Here is a 19,545-nt window from a genome sequence, read left to right as displayed (position 1 = left end):
GTGTATTTCTGCTGTCCTAGAGGCCAGCATTCCCTGGCCTTAGGGAGCCTCTTCCTTCTCACCCTGGAGCCATCTTGGTAGCAAGTTGCAGGGTCTTGCTATACCTCACAAGCTCCCCCCTCCAAGTCTCTCTTGGAGCCTAGAATCCTATAAGGTCCCTGTAAATCCTCAGCTTGAGGGCTTGGGTCGGTTCTTTTGGTTATCTTGGGGTGAACAATTTAAACTACCAGTTAGTAAACATTAAAGTTGTTTTGAGCAAAAGGAAGAAGGGTCCGTGTGTGTGTCTTGTTCTGTTCCAGGTCTCAGCAGAATCCCTTTGAGAGTTGGTTTTTGTTTGTTCACTTTGGAGGATGGGTTGATCTGGCTGTGGAGGAGTTACTGCTGAGGGAGGAAGCCGAGCCTCCTGCAGGCCTGCTGTGGCTCTTGGTCTTCTATTACAGCCCACAGGATGGGAGTCAGCAGAGAGAGCAGAGCATGGTAAGTGTGGGGCCTGCTGTGCTCTCAGGGTTGGGGCCCTAGGAGCGGAGAACAGAAAAGGGAACTTGATTTGGTTTACCTTTACATCCACCCGTCCCAGCCCCCAGCCAGGCACCCAGGCTCAGAGCACTTGTCAGATGTTTTGGTAATGTGTGCACAACCACTTGAGCTGAGCTTCCAGCCTCTGACCTTCTTCTGCCTCCACAGGGACCTGAGACAAGAGGCTGATCTTGCTCTGGGCCTTCTGTCTTCAGAGTTATTTGATCTGTTCTCCCCAGTGGCCTCAGTTGCCCTAATTTATCCTCCTGCCTCACACCAGGGCTCTATACTCTAGCAGATGCCATGCAGGGCAACAGCTGCTCTGAGAAGTACTGTTCCAAGTCAGAGACTGGCTCCTCAGGCTCCTGAGCCAGTCAGTGTCTTCTCTTGCCCACCAGCAGCCTGACTAGTCTACTTCCATCTCACCACTTTCCCGCATCAGTCAGACTCATACTGAGGTAATCACATGACTTAATCATTTGGGTCATCTAAACAAGGTGTCCATGTGCAGGACTGGAAACTGTATACAGCAAAGATGCTGTTAGTTATATAGAATGTCGTTGTCTCAGGAAGCCATACTTTCATTAAAGCTTTGCCACCTCCCTGCAGATATTTATGCTGGCTTTAAAAAAATGTCAGTCTCAGTCTGGAGAGATGGCTTAGTGGTTAAGTGTGCTGACTGGGTTTTCCAAAGGACTCAGGTTCAATTCCCAGCACCCACATGACAGCTCAAAACTGTCTCTAACTCCAGTTCCAGAGGATCCAGCACCCTCACACAGGTATACATGCCAGCAAAACACCAATGCACATGGGGGGATAAACCAACAAGCCCTCAATCTCTAGTGCTTTTTGTTGACTTTAGTAATAAAAGGAATAGGTCTCAGTGTGAATAGAACAATGCTCCTGTTTGTTCCAAAGTCAGAGGCTAGTGAAGTCTTGTATTTCATTTGTTTAAAGCAGCAGTCCTCACCTTGTGTGTCATGACTCCTCTGGGGGTGTCAAAAGATCCTTTCATGGAGATCACCTAAGACCATCAGAAAAAAACAGGTATTTACAGTAACAAAATTATAGTTCTGAAGCAGCTATGAAAATAATTTTGTAGTTAGGGGTCACTACAACGTGAGGAACTGAATTAAAGAGTCACATTAGGAAGGTGAGAACCACTGGTGTAAAGGCTTCCCTAGGGTGAATATGAGCCTTGGAATTTTAAAAAGTTGAAATTTGAGGATGATATAGGATTAGAACAAAGTGTTTTAAAGAAGTTATCATCTACATATGCATTTGAAGATTGCTGCTTAATTCAAAAGAAAACTTTCTTCACTTTAAAATATCACGTTTGGACTGGTAAGATGGCTCAGCAGGTAATGCCACTTGCAACCACGTCTGAAGACCAGAGTTTGCCCCTAACACACATAGCAGAAGGCTGAAACTTACCCTCTGACTTTCCCACACACATCGTGTCACACACGCACCCACAAACAAAATAAATAAAATAAAAATAAAAATAAATATCATATTAAACTGATTAAGGATGATCCTAGTTCACTCATCTTATTGTTGATAGGACGATTCAGGTGTGTGAAGCACTTGTGATTTCTAAAGCCCTTTCATTCGCAGTTTGTATTAGATTCCGTGGCTAAATTGGTAGATATGGGTTGTTAATTTATAGGAATCACAGATACTAACAGAGACTGAATCTTGAAATACAGAGAGTATCTTGTAAGATTTAATTTATAGGGGCCAGCAAGATGGCTCCGTGAGTAACTGCACCAGCTACCAAGCCTGACAGCCTGCCTTTGATCCTGGTGCACATCATGGAAGGTGAGAACTAACTCCTATAGTTGTCTCTGACTTCCATACATGCATTGGTAAGATGTACACACAAATTTAATTTTTTTCTTTTTAAAATGGATTTAATTTCTAGACAGTTTTTCATTGGTGTGTTTTCTTGCTAACTAACCTGGACTCAGGAATATTTCTCATACTTTACAGGTATGCCTTGGTCTTACACGGGGTGATTAGACATCTGGCAGGTTTCTCCATTCAGAGTAGTTCACTGTTGTCTGTCTTGACTCCTTAGCTGGCCACTCAGAAGCAGCCCCTGCCTAGTCCTAGAAGCCAGAGTTTCCCATTGCTATGCCTTGGTGTCTGACTAGAGGCGCTGGTGTGTGCCACACTCCAGGAAGGTGTTTTCCTGAGTATTAATGCAGCATTTTGTGTGCTGGGTTTGGGAGCTTTAACCCCTTGATGGTCAGCAGGAGGCTGAGTACAGGCTGAACTGTGTCACAGAACACGGGCATAGCTGGATTCTGGAGTTTGCTGGTGTTGGCGCCTTTGCTTTAACTTAAAAGCAGTAAGTCATTGTTAGTCACTTGGCTGCAAGTCCTATGCTCACAGTCTCCTCTGCTGATCATACTTGGGGTACAAAGCATATTTGTCCTATCTGGGTAACACCTGCAACTGTGTTCATCTGCTTTGGCTAACTGAACTAGCTGTCCTGGAACTCACTCTGTAGACCAGGCTGGCCTCAAACTCAGAAATCCACCTGCCTTTGCCTCCCAAGTGCTGGGATTAAAGGTGTGCGCCACTGCCCGGCGATTTTTTTTTTAAAGACTGTATTTAATGTACTCGGGCTTAGTTAGGGACCCAAATCCTTCAGACACTGTCCTGTCACTTGTAAGAATCTTCCTGGAGAGGCAGAGGTTCGCACAAAGCTGCTTGCAGATTGATGAAAGCAGAGTCCATAGTGGCAGGAGCTGACAGCCTGAGCTCAGTGTGCTGTGAGCGGTGATGTAGCCCAGCCATGTACTAGCACACTGCCAGGAAGAATCCCGTTGCCAGATGTGCTTAGGCTTGTAGACTGTGAAGTGTGAGAGAGGAGCAGTAACAGTCACTCCCGATGCGCGGAGCACAGGTTGCTTGGGTCTGGCAGATGATGCGGAGTGGTAGGCTCTTTTCCCATTCTATACTCCTCATGTTTCCCATAGGAAGCAAAAGTAAATCTTTATAATATAGAATGAAAATACTTTATGAAGAAAAAGGCCTTATCTTTCACTTCAGAGAACACACATCTCCCCTATTGAAGCTTCTAGACACAGCAGGCATGTGAGAGGGAAGTCAGTGGACAAACAGGATTGAGTTTGGGATATACAGGTCAATAAGAGGGGAGAGGGGAGACTTCTCCAGATGCCATCAACTGAGGTGTAGCCACCCTGGGGACACTGCTCCTCTCAGTGGGAGAGTCCTGTGGTACCTTTCTTATGGTCACCCTTGTGGTCCAGAGAGCTCACACAACACCCCTGTGTGCTGCTGTCTGAGACAGGTGGCACTGAATGGGCTTGAACTTGCAGGTGAGAAGCAGCTCTTAGAGACCCACAAAGTCAGTTGTGGGGGTTCTCTGAACAGGACAGAACATGGAAGTGATGTTCTACACTGTATGTGCCTCAGAAGCAGGAGTCTCAGCATGAAATAAATATTTTTTATGCAAAAACAACCCTCGGACTCAGAACAACTACTGTTATTATGTTGGTTCCACAGCCCTGTGCCCTCTGCTTAAGCTGTGACTTGTAGGAACAACTGTCCCAGTGTTTACAACAAAACAAACGAGCTTGTGTGTGCTCAGCCTGTGCTTCCCTCACATAGCCCAGGCAGGGGCAGCTCTGCATTCTTATCAGCACTGCCCAGTGGGGCCTGGGACTCTAATTGATTATGGCTTATGGTCAGGGGTCTTCAAGGGGCCTTTTGTTTTTTCCCACAGTAAGAAAATTCTGACTCCTTCTGCTGAGGACTTGCATTCATTTCCTTCCATACAAAAAAAGGTCAGGTCCTGGCATGATGCCCTGGCTTGGTGGGCAAGATAAAAGAAAGGCAGGAAATTTCCATTACATCCATTTGGGTTTATGTGGCGCTGTGTGTGAACTAGCCAAGTTGGGTACCTGGCTGTTCCTCACTCTGGAGCTTGAAAGCATCAAGTCAGTCCTAGAGTCTCTCATGTCCTAGTCTCTCTAATGTCTCAACCCTCTTAACTTGTATTACCCAGGTGGAGCTGAAGGTATTAGTCAACCGTCTCCTGACGCTGCTCAGAAGCGGCCCCTTCTCAGCTGTTGATCTGCAGGAGGCAGCAGAGAGCCCCAGTGGAGACCCCAGACCACCTGTCCGTGGACAGCTCATCAGACGGCTTCTTTTTAGTCTCTTGCTCTGGACCCCAGAAGGCCGTGCGATTGTCTGGGAAGCTGTCACCCATGTAAGCTGCTCCCTTTTTCCAACCTGTACTTCACTTTACACTCTTTGTGAAAGATAGATTATCTCCTTAAGGTTCCTGGCTTTTGAGATCACAGGCTCAGGATGCTGCCCCAGGGTATGGAGAACAACATGGGCACAGCACAGCCCCAGAGCCCACCTGTGCTATACAGAGGTACATGGAGGGGAAGGCATGCCTGTAGAGAGGAAGTCACCTTGTGCACAGACTTGCAGCTGCTGCTGGCACCACCCACAGTGAGAGCTGGGTTTCCTGAATGCCATATTCTGGTCGCTGGCTGCCATGTCTTGGGGAGAGAAGTCCAGCTCCAGAGATAACATGCTCCTAAGTAAGCGCGGCGCTGCCCACTGGTAGCAGGTCAGCGGGCTTACTGCAGAAAAGTACTGCTGAGTATCTGAGCTTTCTTGTTGCAGTGACAAAATCTGAGAAAAACAGCTACAAGGGGGGAAGTCCAGAGGCATTGTGTGGTTTACTTCTACTTGGCTTAGTGGTGCTGGGCCCACCCGTGGTCAGGCAGATCTCTGTGGTAAGAATGTGTGCAGTGACTGTCTACCTAGGGCGCACAGAAATCATGGGACTTCCCCTGTGATCCCCTTCCCTCAGTCCCTGCCTCCTACAGTTTCCAGAACCTCCCAGATAGTACTACCAGCCAGGCATCAGGCCTAGCTTGGGAGTCTTTTGGAAAGACAGTTGTCAAAGCCATAACAATAGAAATCCTTGTAGAAGCACACGGCATGGTGGCTTTGTAAAGGGGTCAGCCAGAAGTGAGTCACATCTGCGACACAGGCCTTATAGTGCTGGTTTGCATATGACCACAAGAGGAAAAGACAGATGAATTGGACTACACAAAAGTTTAAAACTTGTGCATCGAAGGATATCAAAGTACAGGGTGATTCAGGAATGGGAGAAAGCCAGGGTTAGGATGCACCAGGTGAGAGTTACGTGTTCAGGATACAGACAGAATTCTTGTGACCTGCCAACAGCAATGCTGAACCAGCTAGTGAAAGATGAGTGAAGGGATAGGACAGACACTTCTCCAGGAAGCCGAGCAAATGCTCAGAAGCACCTGGGAAGAGACCCACGGCACTGTTGTTGCCAGATCACACACCTAGATGGTGGCTACTGTAGAACGAGTGAATCAGGGTGGCATCGTGAGGCCTTCCACAAGGGAACACTACAGTGATACAGCTACTCTGAAGGAAGGGATCTCACTCTACTGTGGGACATAGTGATCCTGTCCCCAGGTCTCCCCAAGAACTGATGGCAGAGGCTAAAATGGGCATGTGTGTCTTGGGATCTGTGCTGTTGACAGGAGCAAGAAGGGGTGTGTGCCTGGATAAACACAGGTGCTTGTGCATGCAAACCATGCATTACCCTTTGTCCTTGGAAAGGAAGGCACTTTTGCCACCTGTTACAACATGGGTGAACCTTGGAAGCTTTGTGCTATGTGAAATCAACTAGTTGCAAGGAAACTCTTGCGAGCATCCACCTGTGTGAGTTCTTTGGAATAGCCTGATTCACAGAGACAGAAGTAGAGCAGAGGCTTCACGGGGCTGGGGATGGGTGGGCAGGCAGTATTTAACTTGTGCAGTGTCTGGAGATGGGTGGGGGTAATGGTCATACAATATTGTGAATGTAGGTGGTACAGGCCTGGAATCCCAGCATATGAGATGCAGCAAGAGGATCAGAAGTTCAGGGTCATCCTTGGCCACATGTGAGTTGGAGGCCAGCCTGAGCTACATGAAATACTATCTCAAAAGAAACCAAAGCCAGGTGATGGTGGTGGCACACACCTTTAATCCCTGCACTTGGGAGGCAGAAAGAAACCAAAAAGGTGAACCATCATATTGCCAAACATAGGAATTTTATTTTCAAATTTTAAAAAATTATTAACATTATAAAAATATATATCTTGATGAAGTTCTATATACAAAATAAAAAATAGAATTCATGCAGCCAGCTACTCCACTCAAGAAAGGGCTATCCCCAGAGCCCCACCTGGTGTCGGTCTAAATGTGAACACTAGGAAGGAAAGTCAGGAGGCAGATGTGTCCCTGCCAAGGACACATCTCTACCTGTCGGAGCACTGACTTCCTGTGCCTGCCCTGCATTGGGGCATCTCAAGGACCCTGGACCTGTTGGAGCACTGACCTCCTGGGCCTGCCCTGCACTGGGGCATCTCAAGGACCCTGGACCTGTCGGAGCACTGACCTCCTGGGCCAGCCCTGCATTGGGGCATCTCAGGGCTGGCCCAGCAGAAGAATATATTCAGAAATCTACTGAGCATAGTCCGGTCCTAAAATAAATGCCTTTAACAACATGGCAAAGCAGAACATGGCACTGAGGGACAGTCACCAAGACAAATGTTGCCTCGTCATACCTTCATCTACCGTCATACCTTCATCTACCATGTTGGCTGAGGGGGACACTGGACAAAGTATTGCAGTTATGAGTAGGTCCTGACTCAGTAATTGCACCTGCAAGTTCCTCAGCTACACCTTGTGCTGCGTACACAGTGTACAAAGTCACAGGCGTGTTAATTATATTGACTGGGGATCCATTCACAATGTGGACAGAACAGTTATCAGCAGGAAACATCTCAGCGTATAGTCCACATGCCTTGGGCTTATCAGCCCACCAAGTCCCCTGCCAGGCTGCTGCAGCAGCTCTGCCTGCCAGCTTCTTCCTGGGTGAGAGTCAGGCTAATATGGACAGTGACTTGGTTTGGTCTCTTGAATTTCCTGTAGTGTTGATGTGAAAAAATGCCCTGAGAAAAGCAAGAGGAGGAGGTTTATTGTAGCTCACAGTTACAGGGTTCAGTCCATCAAATGCCTAGAGTACAGAGAAAGCCATACTCTGCTTCCTCCCAGGAGTGCTCATTCCAGGCCTGCATCAGGCTGCCAGGTGCAGTTGCCGACAACTGTCGTTAGCACACAGCCTTCCTTTTGAGGAGGCTTGGCCCCAGGCTTCAGTTCAGGTAGCTGGGCTTTTGGCCCCCATCCCAGTCAATGGCAAAAGTCATCTATCTACATGCAGCTTAGGCTTTTGCAAAAAGGCACTTCTGAAAGAGCAGTTGTGGGTCCTACCCGAGGACCATGGCCTTAGGGCAGATTATGAATGTAAACTCAGAGCTGGCATAGAGCCACTTCCAGGAATGTGGTCTAGCCTCTGTGTCAGCAGCGAGCTTTGGAGATCAGATCCCACTTCTGTAGGTCCTCCTGCTACCCTAACACTCTCTAGTATGAGCCTGGGGTATGGGGGAGGTTGGCTCCTGGTCCTCTCATGAGCTTCTCTTTCTGGTTTTAGCTTTCTGAGTTGCCATAGTCCTCAATAGCCATGTGCCGGGCTTTTTCTTCTCCGCCCTGATTGCCACCCACAGCTTGCTCCCTCGTGCTGGGTTGGGTTGGGTTGGAGCCTGCTTTATCCTGCCTGCCCTCCTTGTACTTTCGTGAAACTCCTCATCCTCTGTTCCACATCCTTCCCATCAGGCTGGCTGCAGTGTGAGATCAGCTCTCAGGGTTCTGCATTTACTGTGATTCGACTCCCTTTGCACATACTGCAACAGCTCAGGCCTGGGAAGGATTTGAGGTTAGGCTGTGTAGCGATTACCTACCTTCCCTTGAATGGGCAGCAGTCTGGGCAGGGTCTAGTCTTTTAGGTACTTAGGAAGGACAGGGGCTATGTCTAAGATCATGAGCACCATGCGTCTGGGTCAGATGCCCAGAGCCTGCAGAAGCTGCCAGGCCACCTCAAGCCCTGTTACCTTCAGCAGCATGACCACGATGTGCAGACGTTGCGACTGCAGCTCCCCCAATCTGTGTTTCACTTTACTGGTGGTCAGAGATCAGAAGGCCAGGAATAAAGAGTTGCCTAGGCTATGGGCCATCAAAAGCTCAAAGTCACAGTTAGGGTAAATCTAAGGTCACTCTAGAGAGAAGTCTGGTGAGACAAGAGGAAGCTGACCTGGGGCTAAATCGGCAGGCTCTGTATGCACCAACACACAAGTGTGTGTCTTCCTCCACACTTGGGTTCTTAAAGCTGCTGTACCTAAAAGGAACCCCAGTTAGTGCCCTACACACGCGCAGACCATGTGCCAGTCTCAGTCTCCCCATCATCTCTACTGAGGTTTTTAGGAAAGAAAGTACTGATGCCGACAAGCAAGAGTGTCTCAAGACTGGTGAAAGTCAAATTACTAACCACCCTGCCTGCTGCCCTGGAAGTGGTTAGTCCAGAAATGGCAGCTTAAGGCTGCTTGTGTGAAAGTCAACAGATGCCCTCTTGCTCCTCACAGCACATCCCAAAGCTGTGACAGTGTGCTGGGATGTACTTGCGCCTCTACAGTGCTTGTATGTGGCTCTGTGAGCCTAAGACCACCTGGGGCCACGTGGGGAAGGTTGGTCATCAGGACGGGGCCCCTGGAGACAGACATGCTTTGACAGTTACCTTGTAAACAAGGCAGAAGTGACCTGTGCTTCCCCTGGAGCCTTCTGCTGAGTTTAGGGGTCTCGGGGTAGCATTCTCATCCTCCCTTTCTTCCCTATTGCAGATGGCCCACACGGATGCCATAACCTATGAGATCATTGGCTTTCTCGACCAGACCTTGTACACATCACGTCATCTTCATGTTGAAGCCTCAAGAAAACTGGCCAGAGAGCTCCTAAAGGAGCTGCAAGCTCAGGTCTAGCAGGCAGCACAGAATGTGTGGGCATCTGTCTGGTGAAGCTCCCACCGTGGATGAGATGCCATTTCTGAGGCAAGAACAAGTGAGAGTGGTTGAACATGTTCGTGCCTTAGCCTGCTCGAGTGATGTGCCACCTCCCATGCAGTCATACTGCTTGGCCGAGGCGGTCCATGAGGATTCTGAGGGAAAGGCCCACCGCCTATGATGTTCCAGTCGTTCACTATAAGAGCTAGCACTTGTCACTTAGAGTGCTGACTCTTTTTGTGCTTCCCACTCTGATGAAGGTGCCGGTGATGGTGGGGGAGCCCTGCAGAGGGTGTGGCTGTACTGTACAGAGGAGCACCTGCCTCACCAGCGACTGTCGCTCAGTGAGGCCTTTGTTCCTCAGTGCAGAAATTCGGCAAGGCTCCCACTGTAGTGGAAGGAGCAGAGGTGGCCAGAGAGGGTCATTACTTCCTCCTCCTCTAAACCCCACAAAGGCAAAAACATCTGCTTCCTGGGTGACCTATGTCTAGGAAACAGGATTTAGAAACAGAAAGTGAGTCCCTGTCCTCCTGCACTTGCTGTGGGTGGGAATGGTGGACGTGTCTGTCAGTTTTCTAGTGAGAATGTACACAAGTAAGCAGTGTGGGCAGAGAAGACCCCAAGCTGTGATCCTGCTGTGACCCTCCTGCAGATCTGCTATGAACCCTCACCCCATGCGCAGACCAGCTTCAGCTCTCGCAGCAGGACATTTGATGGCTGCACTCAGGCTGTGTAGGGGATTGTGGCATAAAGTCATGAAGGGCCTGGGTTTTCTCTTGCATTTGCACATCCAGGCTGTGCCAGGGAAAACACTGACCAGCACATACGCAGTGGGTTCGTCTTTTACCTACCTGCCAATGGGCCTACAGTGGAGTGGAGCTGGACTGTCTGCCTTTTCATTCTGAATAAAAACTTGTACTTAATTTTATATTCAGACACCCCCCCCCCACACACACACACCTATGGAAGCTTCAAGTCTCACAAACCTTAGGCCTGGCTTGGAAAAGATCAATCATGACTTAGCTCTGGATAAGCTGGGACCCTGTCACCAAACAAGGGAGAATGTCCAGAGGGCAGATAGTTGTGTGTGTACTCAAGATTGTTTCCCATTTTCTGTAAGCCAATTTTGATTACAGCTACACTTATCTCAAAGTTGCTGAGTTACTCTCCATTCTGAGTAGGAAAAACAGAGCACACACAGCCATTCTTTCTTCCAGTGTTCACACACTTGTGACCCTCAGCAGTTAGGAAAGATGGAGTCATGTGTACTCTGCTCCCTTAGGACCCAGCCCGCCCTCTCTGGGTGAACTGTGCCAAGCACTGCGAGTCAGCTTCCTGGGTGCTCAGTCACCTGCCATCGCATACCAAGACATCTGCCCACAGACGAGGAGGAGCCTTTTGTCTGAGCTCCAGGCAGCTGGCTCCTTGTAATGGTGTTTTCACTTCTCATCCTATTCCCACTTAATGATCCTGAAGTCCAGGGACAGTGAAATTGAGATCTCCAGGGGCCTGGGGAGGAACAGCTGGAGCAGCAAGGACAGAGACAACTCCCATGACCCAGGGACAGGGATGCTGAATGATTGCTGAGGCCCAGGAATCCCAAGAACTGCAACCAAAGAAAGATGAGAAATGAATGAATTCCCCTCCCTTTTCATCCAGAATGAGGTCCTGCTCTTAGCTGGATACTGGAATTGGACATGAAGTCTTTGTTTTGTGAAAGCACTCCAAGTCACAAAGCCATTTCACAAACCCCAATCCAACATTAAGGCAGAATAAACTCCTAGAAACCAGAACCACATTTGATCCTGGCCACATGAACCCCTCCTCATGAGCCAGGCTCCTCTCATCCTGGGCACATACCTTATATACCCTAAATGTGGGTGGGAAATCTATGCTGGAATACTGAAAGCTTTGTACCTTTCTGTAGAAATGACCTAAACTCTCCCCATCCTCTGGTGGCTCATACACAGCATGAAGTTTACAGGGCCCACTAGGGGTCTCCTTTGCCAGCAGCAGGAAAGCGGCTGCGTATGTAAAATCAACTAAGGGTCCGTGTTCCAGCTTGCAGACCCGTCAGGCAGCTCTGGCTCAGGTCTTTGGCTCTAGCAGGGACAAAGGTCTTGTATCTGCTTCCTTCAGACAGTTCCTGCCTCCAAGCACATGACAGCAAGGCAGGTTTAGAGCTGACACCACAGCTGTGGTTCAGAACATAGGAAGGGTCTGCAGCTAGGGAGGCCCCATGCCTCTTCCAGACCCAGGAAACAACCCAACAACACATAAGGGTGGGCAAAGGGGACACTGGCAAGAAGTCCTCAAATGAGGCATAGCCAGCACTGTGGGTTGCGTTATTCTGCTATGGGGCTGTTCTAGAAGCACCCTGCCCCCAAGGTTGTGAACCAACACATCCATACATCATAATGCCACACCTGGCAGAGGACCACAGCTCTGAGCAGGTGGCTGTTCATGAACGATGTCCTGCCTTGGAGACACATTAGGTCCAGTAGATGCTAGCAAATTAAACAACCTGACACCAAAATGCATGTGGAAGAATGAACTTCCAAGAAAGTTCTAGAAGCAGGATATGAGGGCACTGAAGCATTCCACATGTCCTAGTCAGAGCAGGCAGTTTGTGTGTGTGTGTGTGTGTGTGTGTGTGTGTGAGAGAGAGAGAGAGAGAGAGAGAGAGAGAGAGAGAGAGAATATAAATGGGTCAAACACTGGAGATAAGGGAACCGGTTGCCAGTGTCCTCCCATGGTTCCCACCATCAGTCAGGTCTCAAGCCTCAGGTGTTGACCCATGGGTTGGCTGTTGCTCATCATACACTGGACCCCTGGTATCTTCCCAAGTGGTGACACAATGGGGCCTTCTCCCTACCCACCATGGTTCCTATTTCCTATCCCTGTCCTGCCAATGGCTCAGGTTCTCTCCTTGCGGACAGCCATGTCATGCCTTGGACCATGTGTGAACATCCTCACTACTGACTGGACACTCTACAGTTCTGGCCCTAAAGTCCCATTTTGTGTTGCTGTCCCAGGTTCCTTCCAGCAGGGAATCCGATTGCTTCTACCTGTCACTCACTGCCCTGAAAGAGATCCCTATCTCCTGTACAGCTAGGATTCCTCACACTGCAGAGGTGCTTCCACCAGCAGGCAGGAAGTTCTAAGGACCCCATGGGAACCCTATTGTACCTGCTTCCTTCAGACAGTTCTTGGGCCAAATAAATATTAAGGAATGTCGGCAACCTTCCTGGGGGTCAGTATACACTGGACACCTTTCCCCCCAGGAAAGGCCCTAGGTATTTTGTTGTGAGGCAAGAAAGGGGGCACTGCCTGGAGGTGGTGATTCGTCCCTGGATCTGGTAACTTTCCAGATAGCACTGGGACAAAATACAGAGCAGACACAATTTCAGGAAGTTTCCTTGGCTCATAGTTCAGAGGGACTTGGCATCCCAGCAGCGTAGGAATTCGGGCTGAGACAGCTTTCTGCTGTGATGGGAACCTGTGTGGAGACCTCTCACTGAGTGCCAGGAAGCAGGGTACAGGCTGAAGAGCCCCCAGGACCTGCCCCAATGGTCTTGATCTAGAAGCCATGCCTCTCTCCATCCCAAAGGTTCCAGCAGCTGGGGACCAAGTTGTTCAAATAGATTAGCCTGTGAGGGACACTTCCTGCTCAGAGACTGCAGTTTTCTAACCTTTTACTTGGAACTTGTGGTTTATGGCTTGGTTCTCAGGCTTTTACACAAAACCCATTGCAGGGCCTGGCCTCCCATACTGCCTCTCCTGTTCTGGGGCTCCAGGTTAAAAGCTCCAGGGGTCTCTCCAGTCAGGTGAGAGGCAGCAGGGAGAGGGAAAGAAGTGGAGTCTCCGAGGGATTCAGCCATGTCATTTACAGACTTACAAGCAACCCTGTGAGGCCCTCAATGTGTCTGAGCTGTGAAGGTGGAACTCCCAACAGATGACAGAAAACCAAAACCCACAGAAGACTGGTAAAACTGACCATTCTGGGAAAACAAAACAAACAAACAAAAAACCTGAGTACAAATAAAACCTGGAAAAGCAGGTACCACACTTGACCAAAAATCCTTTCTCTAAACTTGAGAGTTCAGTAAGAAATGTCCACCAACCCAACAGACTCTGGGAGAGCACCGGACACTAAATGTGATGGGGAAAATGCAAACAGCTTTCGGGGGCCCTGAAAAAGTTCAGCATAGTGTTAAGAAATGCTAGCAAGTGCAATTAAAGCTTTATCCTGTGCTGGGCGGTCGGTCTGGAGAAAGCTCTGACAGGTGGGGAGTGCAGACAGGCAGGGCCTTTGTGGACTACAAGTGGCCATGTGCCAGACTTTAGAGTGTGCAGGTCCTAGAAGCAGCATAGTAATAGAGTTACTGTACCCAGAACCCACCTGTAGGTGCTTACCCCAAAGGACAGAAGGCAGACATTCAAGGAGATTCTGCACACCTGTGTCCAGACAGATAAAACGCACTGCATACAAACGACAGCATCACTTGGCTTTAAAGAGGGGCAGCCCTGGTGAGATGGCTCAGCAGGTAAGGCAGGCCTGGCAACTCAAGCATCTCCCCAGAACCCACAAAAGGTAGAAGGAGAGACCCAAGACCTCTTAGTTGTCCTCTGACCTCACATGTGCACCCTGCTCAATCCCAACATCATGCACATATGCATGGTAATTATAAATATGGATTTAAAAATTAAAGTGAAGAACTATGCTAAGCTAGACCAGACAGGCAGATGCACAAGGACATTATAACATTCACACACAATCCCTAGAACAGAGAGACTCACGATGACAGTCTAGTGATACCACCAGGGACTTGGGAGAGCAGAGGTGGGGTTAATGTCCGATGGATTCCATTTGGGAAGAGAAAGTTCAGAACACAGATTGTGGTAGCCTCACAGCAATAAGACACAGCACTGAAGTGTGCTCTGCAAACACCAGAGCAGTGAATTCTAGACTGCGAATATTTTACCACAATAAAACCACTAAAATCTAAATTACAGTTCTGTCCACTCAGTAATACACGCCTGCTTTAGGTGTCCCCTTCCCACTTCAGATGGCTTGGATCCCATGATGAGAACCTGGGGAGTTCCCTCAGATGCTAGTGGACTCAAATACACAGAACAGCCAGGGTTATTTGGTGCAGCTAGCCTTGGGGAAAGGCCCCCAAGTATGTGAGGCAGGCCGTTTCCAGGATTTCTGGAGTCCAGGCGTGGTGGTGCAGTCCAAGACCTAGAGAGTTGGAGGATCCGAAGGCCAAAGTGACTCTCAGTTACTCAGCAAGCTTGAGGGAGGGTGTGCTGTGGCTGTGTGGTCTGACTGTGTGAACACATCTCTACAGACCTGGGTGTCACAGTCTTTGGAATTTGTGGAGGGTCCTGAACCAAGCCTCAAGGACACTACACATTGGCTGCTGTGCTGCCTCTGGGGAACAGTGAGGCTGGGTGCTTGTCTGTGTGCTTGTCGGACCACGGTGGAGAATGTCAGCCGTGGGTAACAATGGAATGAGTGTTATTACAGTGATCGGCTGGGGCAGAGCCCAGGTGAAAAGGGAGGGAGCTATGCAGGTTTCAGTTTCTGCTTACGTGCATGTCTGATCTACAGAGAGAGAAAATGGAGAGAGGAGGGAGAGAAGGAAGGAATAGGGGAAGCTGAACGAAACAGGTGGAGTGCCATCTGTGACTTAGGGGACTGCATCCCCTGTGCCTTAGCAGCATGGTGGCACCCAGTACTTACAGTCCAGCATCTGAATAGAGGTTTCTAGTTAAGTACTCCCCATGGCTGGAGCCATGTGCTCTGACATGCACCCTGAGGACTTGAGCTCCGTGTGCCATGCACCCAGCCTTTGTATAGTCACCACCCTACTCTATGAAGCACCCTTCAACCTCCAGGCTGGCTGAGACCTCCACCTCTGTACCTGCCCCTTCCTGGACATAGTACAACAGGTAAAATCACAACTACAACTCTTTACCATTAAATCATTATTGCATTTTATAACTCAACATAAACCACTACCCAGAGCCTCTTACCCTCGGGCAGACCTCACAGCTATCTCCATTCTTCACAGGCCACACTGCTGAGCCTCCAGAGGCTTCAACACTGCAGTGTGAAGGTGAGGAATGAAGTAAGGCTGTGTTAGGTCCAGGTGGCTTTGCTCCCGGCAGCTTTTCAAAGTCTGAAGCTCCACCTGGCTTAGAAGGCTACACTTCTCCCATAGGTTATTCTATCTGGACAGTGGACAGCAAGGGAGAACCTACTGGAGTGGAAAAGAACTTTCTAGAACCTGGGACTCTGAGTGCTATAGTTAGGAGGGGTTGCAGCACCTCCTGATTTCTACTCCTCCAGCACGGCAGCAGGGCACCAGGCTCTTAGGTGGGGAGGAAATTAAAGAAACTATAGGCAAAATGACAAAGGTGGCTTAAGAAATGAGAAGCCATAGGGTACACACCCACTCTGTATCTAGACACAGCCACAATAATGTAGCCAGGACAGAACACGGTCCGGTGGATAGCTTTCCTGGAATGCCATGGAATGGACAGCCTGTTAGGGCCTGCCCCATGTTCCTAGTCCTCCACCCTGCCAGTGACTAGGTAAAGTCATTATACGGACAAGAGACCGTGGTGGACCCAGGACAGATGGGAGAGGTCCCACACTCATTTGTGTTCCGTCCTCGGGGACTCATAAGCCAACCCAAGCCTGTCTCACTGAAATGGCCAGATTTGATTTTATAAGCCATCTGAAGAGAAAGGGCATTGTATCTCCAACCCAAGCTTGCACACACATCCCGTCATGCCAGGTCTCTAGAGCCATCACCAGCTGCTGGGGCCACATTCTGGTGACTGCTTCTTTTGTCTCCCAGCGGGATCAGCCTCCAAGGCGGGGCTCCTTTGGTCTTCCCACCGAGGCTGCACTTGCCAACACCAAGAGAAAAGGTTCTCAGCAGCCCACCCTGTCCTGGGAAACTTCCTCAGCTTGCCCAAGTCTCCTCCCTGTTTCACACTGTCTGGTCATTGGTCTGGAAGAGAACTGCCTTATTAGTTCATCAATCTCTCAGACAGCACTAATGGGTGGGAAGGGGGCCATAAAACCTTCCCCTGAATGGCAGGACGGCTGCTCCTCCCTCCCACCTCGTAAACCCCAGCCAAGGGGCAGAAATTCACTGTGGCTAGGGCGAATTCATGCCCCTCACTGAGACTGCTCTCTGCAACCTTTCTTGGGAGGTCCAGACACTCTCCACCCACCCCAGCCCTGCTAGTCTCAGAGACTAGGTGGGGCTAGGCCACTCCCTAGAGAGGGAGTGTTCCAAGGGGCTGGCTAACCACTGCACTTTTGGAAACAATGTTAAGCCCCAGCAAGGTGTCTACATACTGTGGGAACGGGTATGGCAGGCCAGCCACTCAGGGAGCAGGCCAGCTAAGGCCACAGGCCCAGTACCCAGGACTACTTGGGAGGTATGGCTGGGGCAGGGTGTTCTCCTTTCCCTCTACTGGCTGGCTCCAGCTGTGTATAAACCTGGTGGTGACCAGTTGGACTGAAGCGAGAAGCTCTGCATTTGAGTCCTTCAGACCCCAGGCCTCTAAGTACTGCTTTCTGTTGCTTACTGAGCCACAGCTGCTCTGGAGAGTTGTGGCAAAGGTAAGGCTGTGGATAACAGAGGACCCTGTGTGTGGCATCCCTTGCTAGCTGGCTGCTCACTGGGCGTGTGTGGCCATGCTCTGCTGAGCCATGGTCAGGAGAAAAACCTGATAGGAACTTGGCACTTGCCTAGAATGGATCCTGCAGAACCCTCTGCGTTTGGTAGGGGTGGCTTACACTTTTGAGTATCTGCTGATGTGTTTGAACAGCGGCTCGAGTCAGGACACACCTCACTAGGCCCAAACAGTTCCACGTGTAAGAGGTTTAATTGGGAGAGAGAAGTAGTGGCGGAAAGAGAAGAGGGAGAGAGAGAGAGGAGCGTTCCCCATATCACTCACTCATTCATATATATATATGAATGTATATATATGAATATATATATATTGACATGGCCGCAGGTAAAAGTGGGAGGTGAGCCCAATGGATTCTGGGAATATGGCGGCTGTTGCCTTGGCAACGGGTCTGTGAGGCCCGCCTATGTGACGTCATGGGCTTCGGAGGCCCTGATGCTAACATCTGTCATTTCTGGTTTATACTCTGGGGACATTCTGTGACATTTCTGTTCACCACAAGCTATAGATTATTTCATTCTTTGATGTGAAATTTGTTAAAATGTAAATGCTTTAAAATCTTCCAGTTCTATTGGAGCAGCTGAGTCAGAAAACCCAGAGTCCCTTCTGAGACTCTCAACCCCACCCTTCCCTTCTTCCTGCCTAGGTCCAGCCAGCCAGCATTCCCAGTACCTCTCTCTTGGCTTCTGTCCAAAGCCTCATGAACAGGGTGGTAGGCTCCCAGCCAGCCAACCTCTGCCCCTGCCTGGGGCTCAGGTCTCCTCCACAAATCAGAGTGTGGTAAGGACAACAGCTGCCTTCTAAGGCCAGGTTCAGGATCTATGTAGAGGGACAACATGCAGTGAGTTCAGGATCTATGCAGAAGGACAACACACAGTGGGGTCACTGCTGTTTCCTCCTGTGCAGGGAACCATGGCCCAGGGGCCAACATCAGAGGATCTAGATGCACCCCATTCCTTTAGGCCTGGCCTCATGCTGAGGCCTGCTCTAATCCTCATTGGAAGCATGTACAGATGACACAGAGGGGCGCATCTCCCCTGGAGAAATTGTGTGACTCTAGGCTGTTTTGGCTAGAAGGAGGCCATTTCTGGTGGGATCAGGGAGGATAGGCTGGCCCAGCCCTGGCCTGTTGTTCTCAAGTGATGGGCATCTGCTGAGCAGTGACCATGACAGTGTTTGGTGGCAGGTGTAAGAGCCTGGTGTTTCTGCTATCCCACTCCCCTCTTGGCAGTCAACTCTACATATAGGAGGCATCGGCCTGTTGATATAGCAGTTTGCTCTCATCAGGTTTCTCTCACCTTTCACTTAGGGGTGAGAAGCTAGCATCTTCACCAAAGAACCTATGTGACTCCTCAAGGCTGAGGTAAAAGGGGCAACCATGGCTTCCTCCAGGAATGGTTCAAGTGAGGCTGGAGAACGGCCTGGAAATAGTGCTGGCAACAGTGTGCCTGACCACCAAGGACACAGTCTCTGTCTGTCTCTCCAGGGACAGAGTAACAGACTCAAGTTCAGGCTTCTAGGCTTTCAACACAGGCTCACAGGCTCACAGGCTCACAGGCACAGCCTCACATCTGAGTGGTGGGAGAGGGAGTTCCTTAAAGGGCTTCCAAGCCCCTGCCTAAGGGAGGGCATTCTTGGGAGGACTTGGACATCAAAGCTCTGAAGACCAAGCACTACACAAAGTGGTCTACAGCAAACACTGGCCCAAGGATCCAGTGTACATCTCGCCTGTGGTTTCTCGCTCTGCCCACATCTGATGTGGAGCAGGAGCCTGGGGTGATGGTCCACATCCTTCCTCCACCAGCAGTTCACTCATCACCTGGACCATATAAAGGAAACTCCTCCCTGGGTGAGATGGCTCAGAGGAGGAGTCAAGCCTCCCTGGACATTCATTTTTCCTCCCTCAGACCCTGCTTCACATCCTATTTGATAAGTTAATGATGCAATGTTTTGTGTCCTGTGAAGTCAGGTGGCTCATGTAGAATGGTAAATGCATTTTCTGGACTCCAGAGGTCTCAGCCTGCTGAGGGAAGCCTGCTTCTACAGCCTCCTGGGCCTCTGGTACGGCTATGGATGGCAGGAGCTGGTGCCTAGCTTGGCGGGGGTTGGGGGCTGGAGGGGAGGGGATGGGAAGGGAGGGGAGGATAGGCTTGCTCTGCTTCCAGTCAAGAGGTGGCAAAGGACAGCTCTACCACAGATCCTTCACCAAAGCTGTGACACGGGCATCCGGTTCTGGTGAGGTCTCCACTGACGCTCTGGCAAGAACCCAAGCAGCCGCCGGGTGGTGGTGGTGGTGCACGCCTTTAATCCCAGCACTTGGGAGGCAGAGGCAGGCGGATTTCTGAGT

At 49.9% G+C, this 19,545-nt stretch overlaps 1 protein-coding gene across 6 annotated transcripts in view; it reads left to right on the top strand.

The window, feature by feature from the left end:
- Fancc (FA complementation group C) overlaps positions 1-11,272 on the top strand; it is a 136,694-nt gene extending 125,422 nt beyond the window's left edge. For all 6 annotated transcript variants that reach the window (XM_031358323.1, XM_031358321.1, XM_031358319.1 and 3 more), the window contains 3 exons: positions 300-477; positions 4,556-4,759; positions 9,321-11,272. In XM_031358323.1, coding sequence (XP_031214183.1) covers positions 300-477; positions 4,556-4,759; positions 9,321-9,458 — 520 coding nt within the window. In that variant the 3' untranslated portion in view covers positions 9,459-11,272. The remainder of the gene's footprint in view (positions 1-299; positions 478-4,555; positions 4,760-9,320) is intronic.
- Positions 11,273-19,545: the final 8,273 nt, after the last annotated feature.

Source organism: Mastomys coucha, unplaced genomic scaffold (assembly GCF_008632895.1).
Source record: "Mastomys coucha isolate ucsf_1 unplaced genomic scaffold, UCSF_Mcou_1 pScaffold7, whole genome shotgun sequence".
Classification (NCBI taxonomy): domain Eukaryota; kingdom Metazoa; phylum Chordata; class Mammalia; order Rodentia; family Muridae; genus Mastomys; species Mastomys coucha.
The sequence above is the reverse complement of the archived record's forward strand: the minus strand, read 5'-3'. Positions and strand labels throughout refer to the sequence as shown.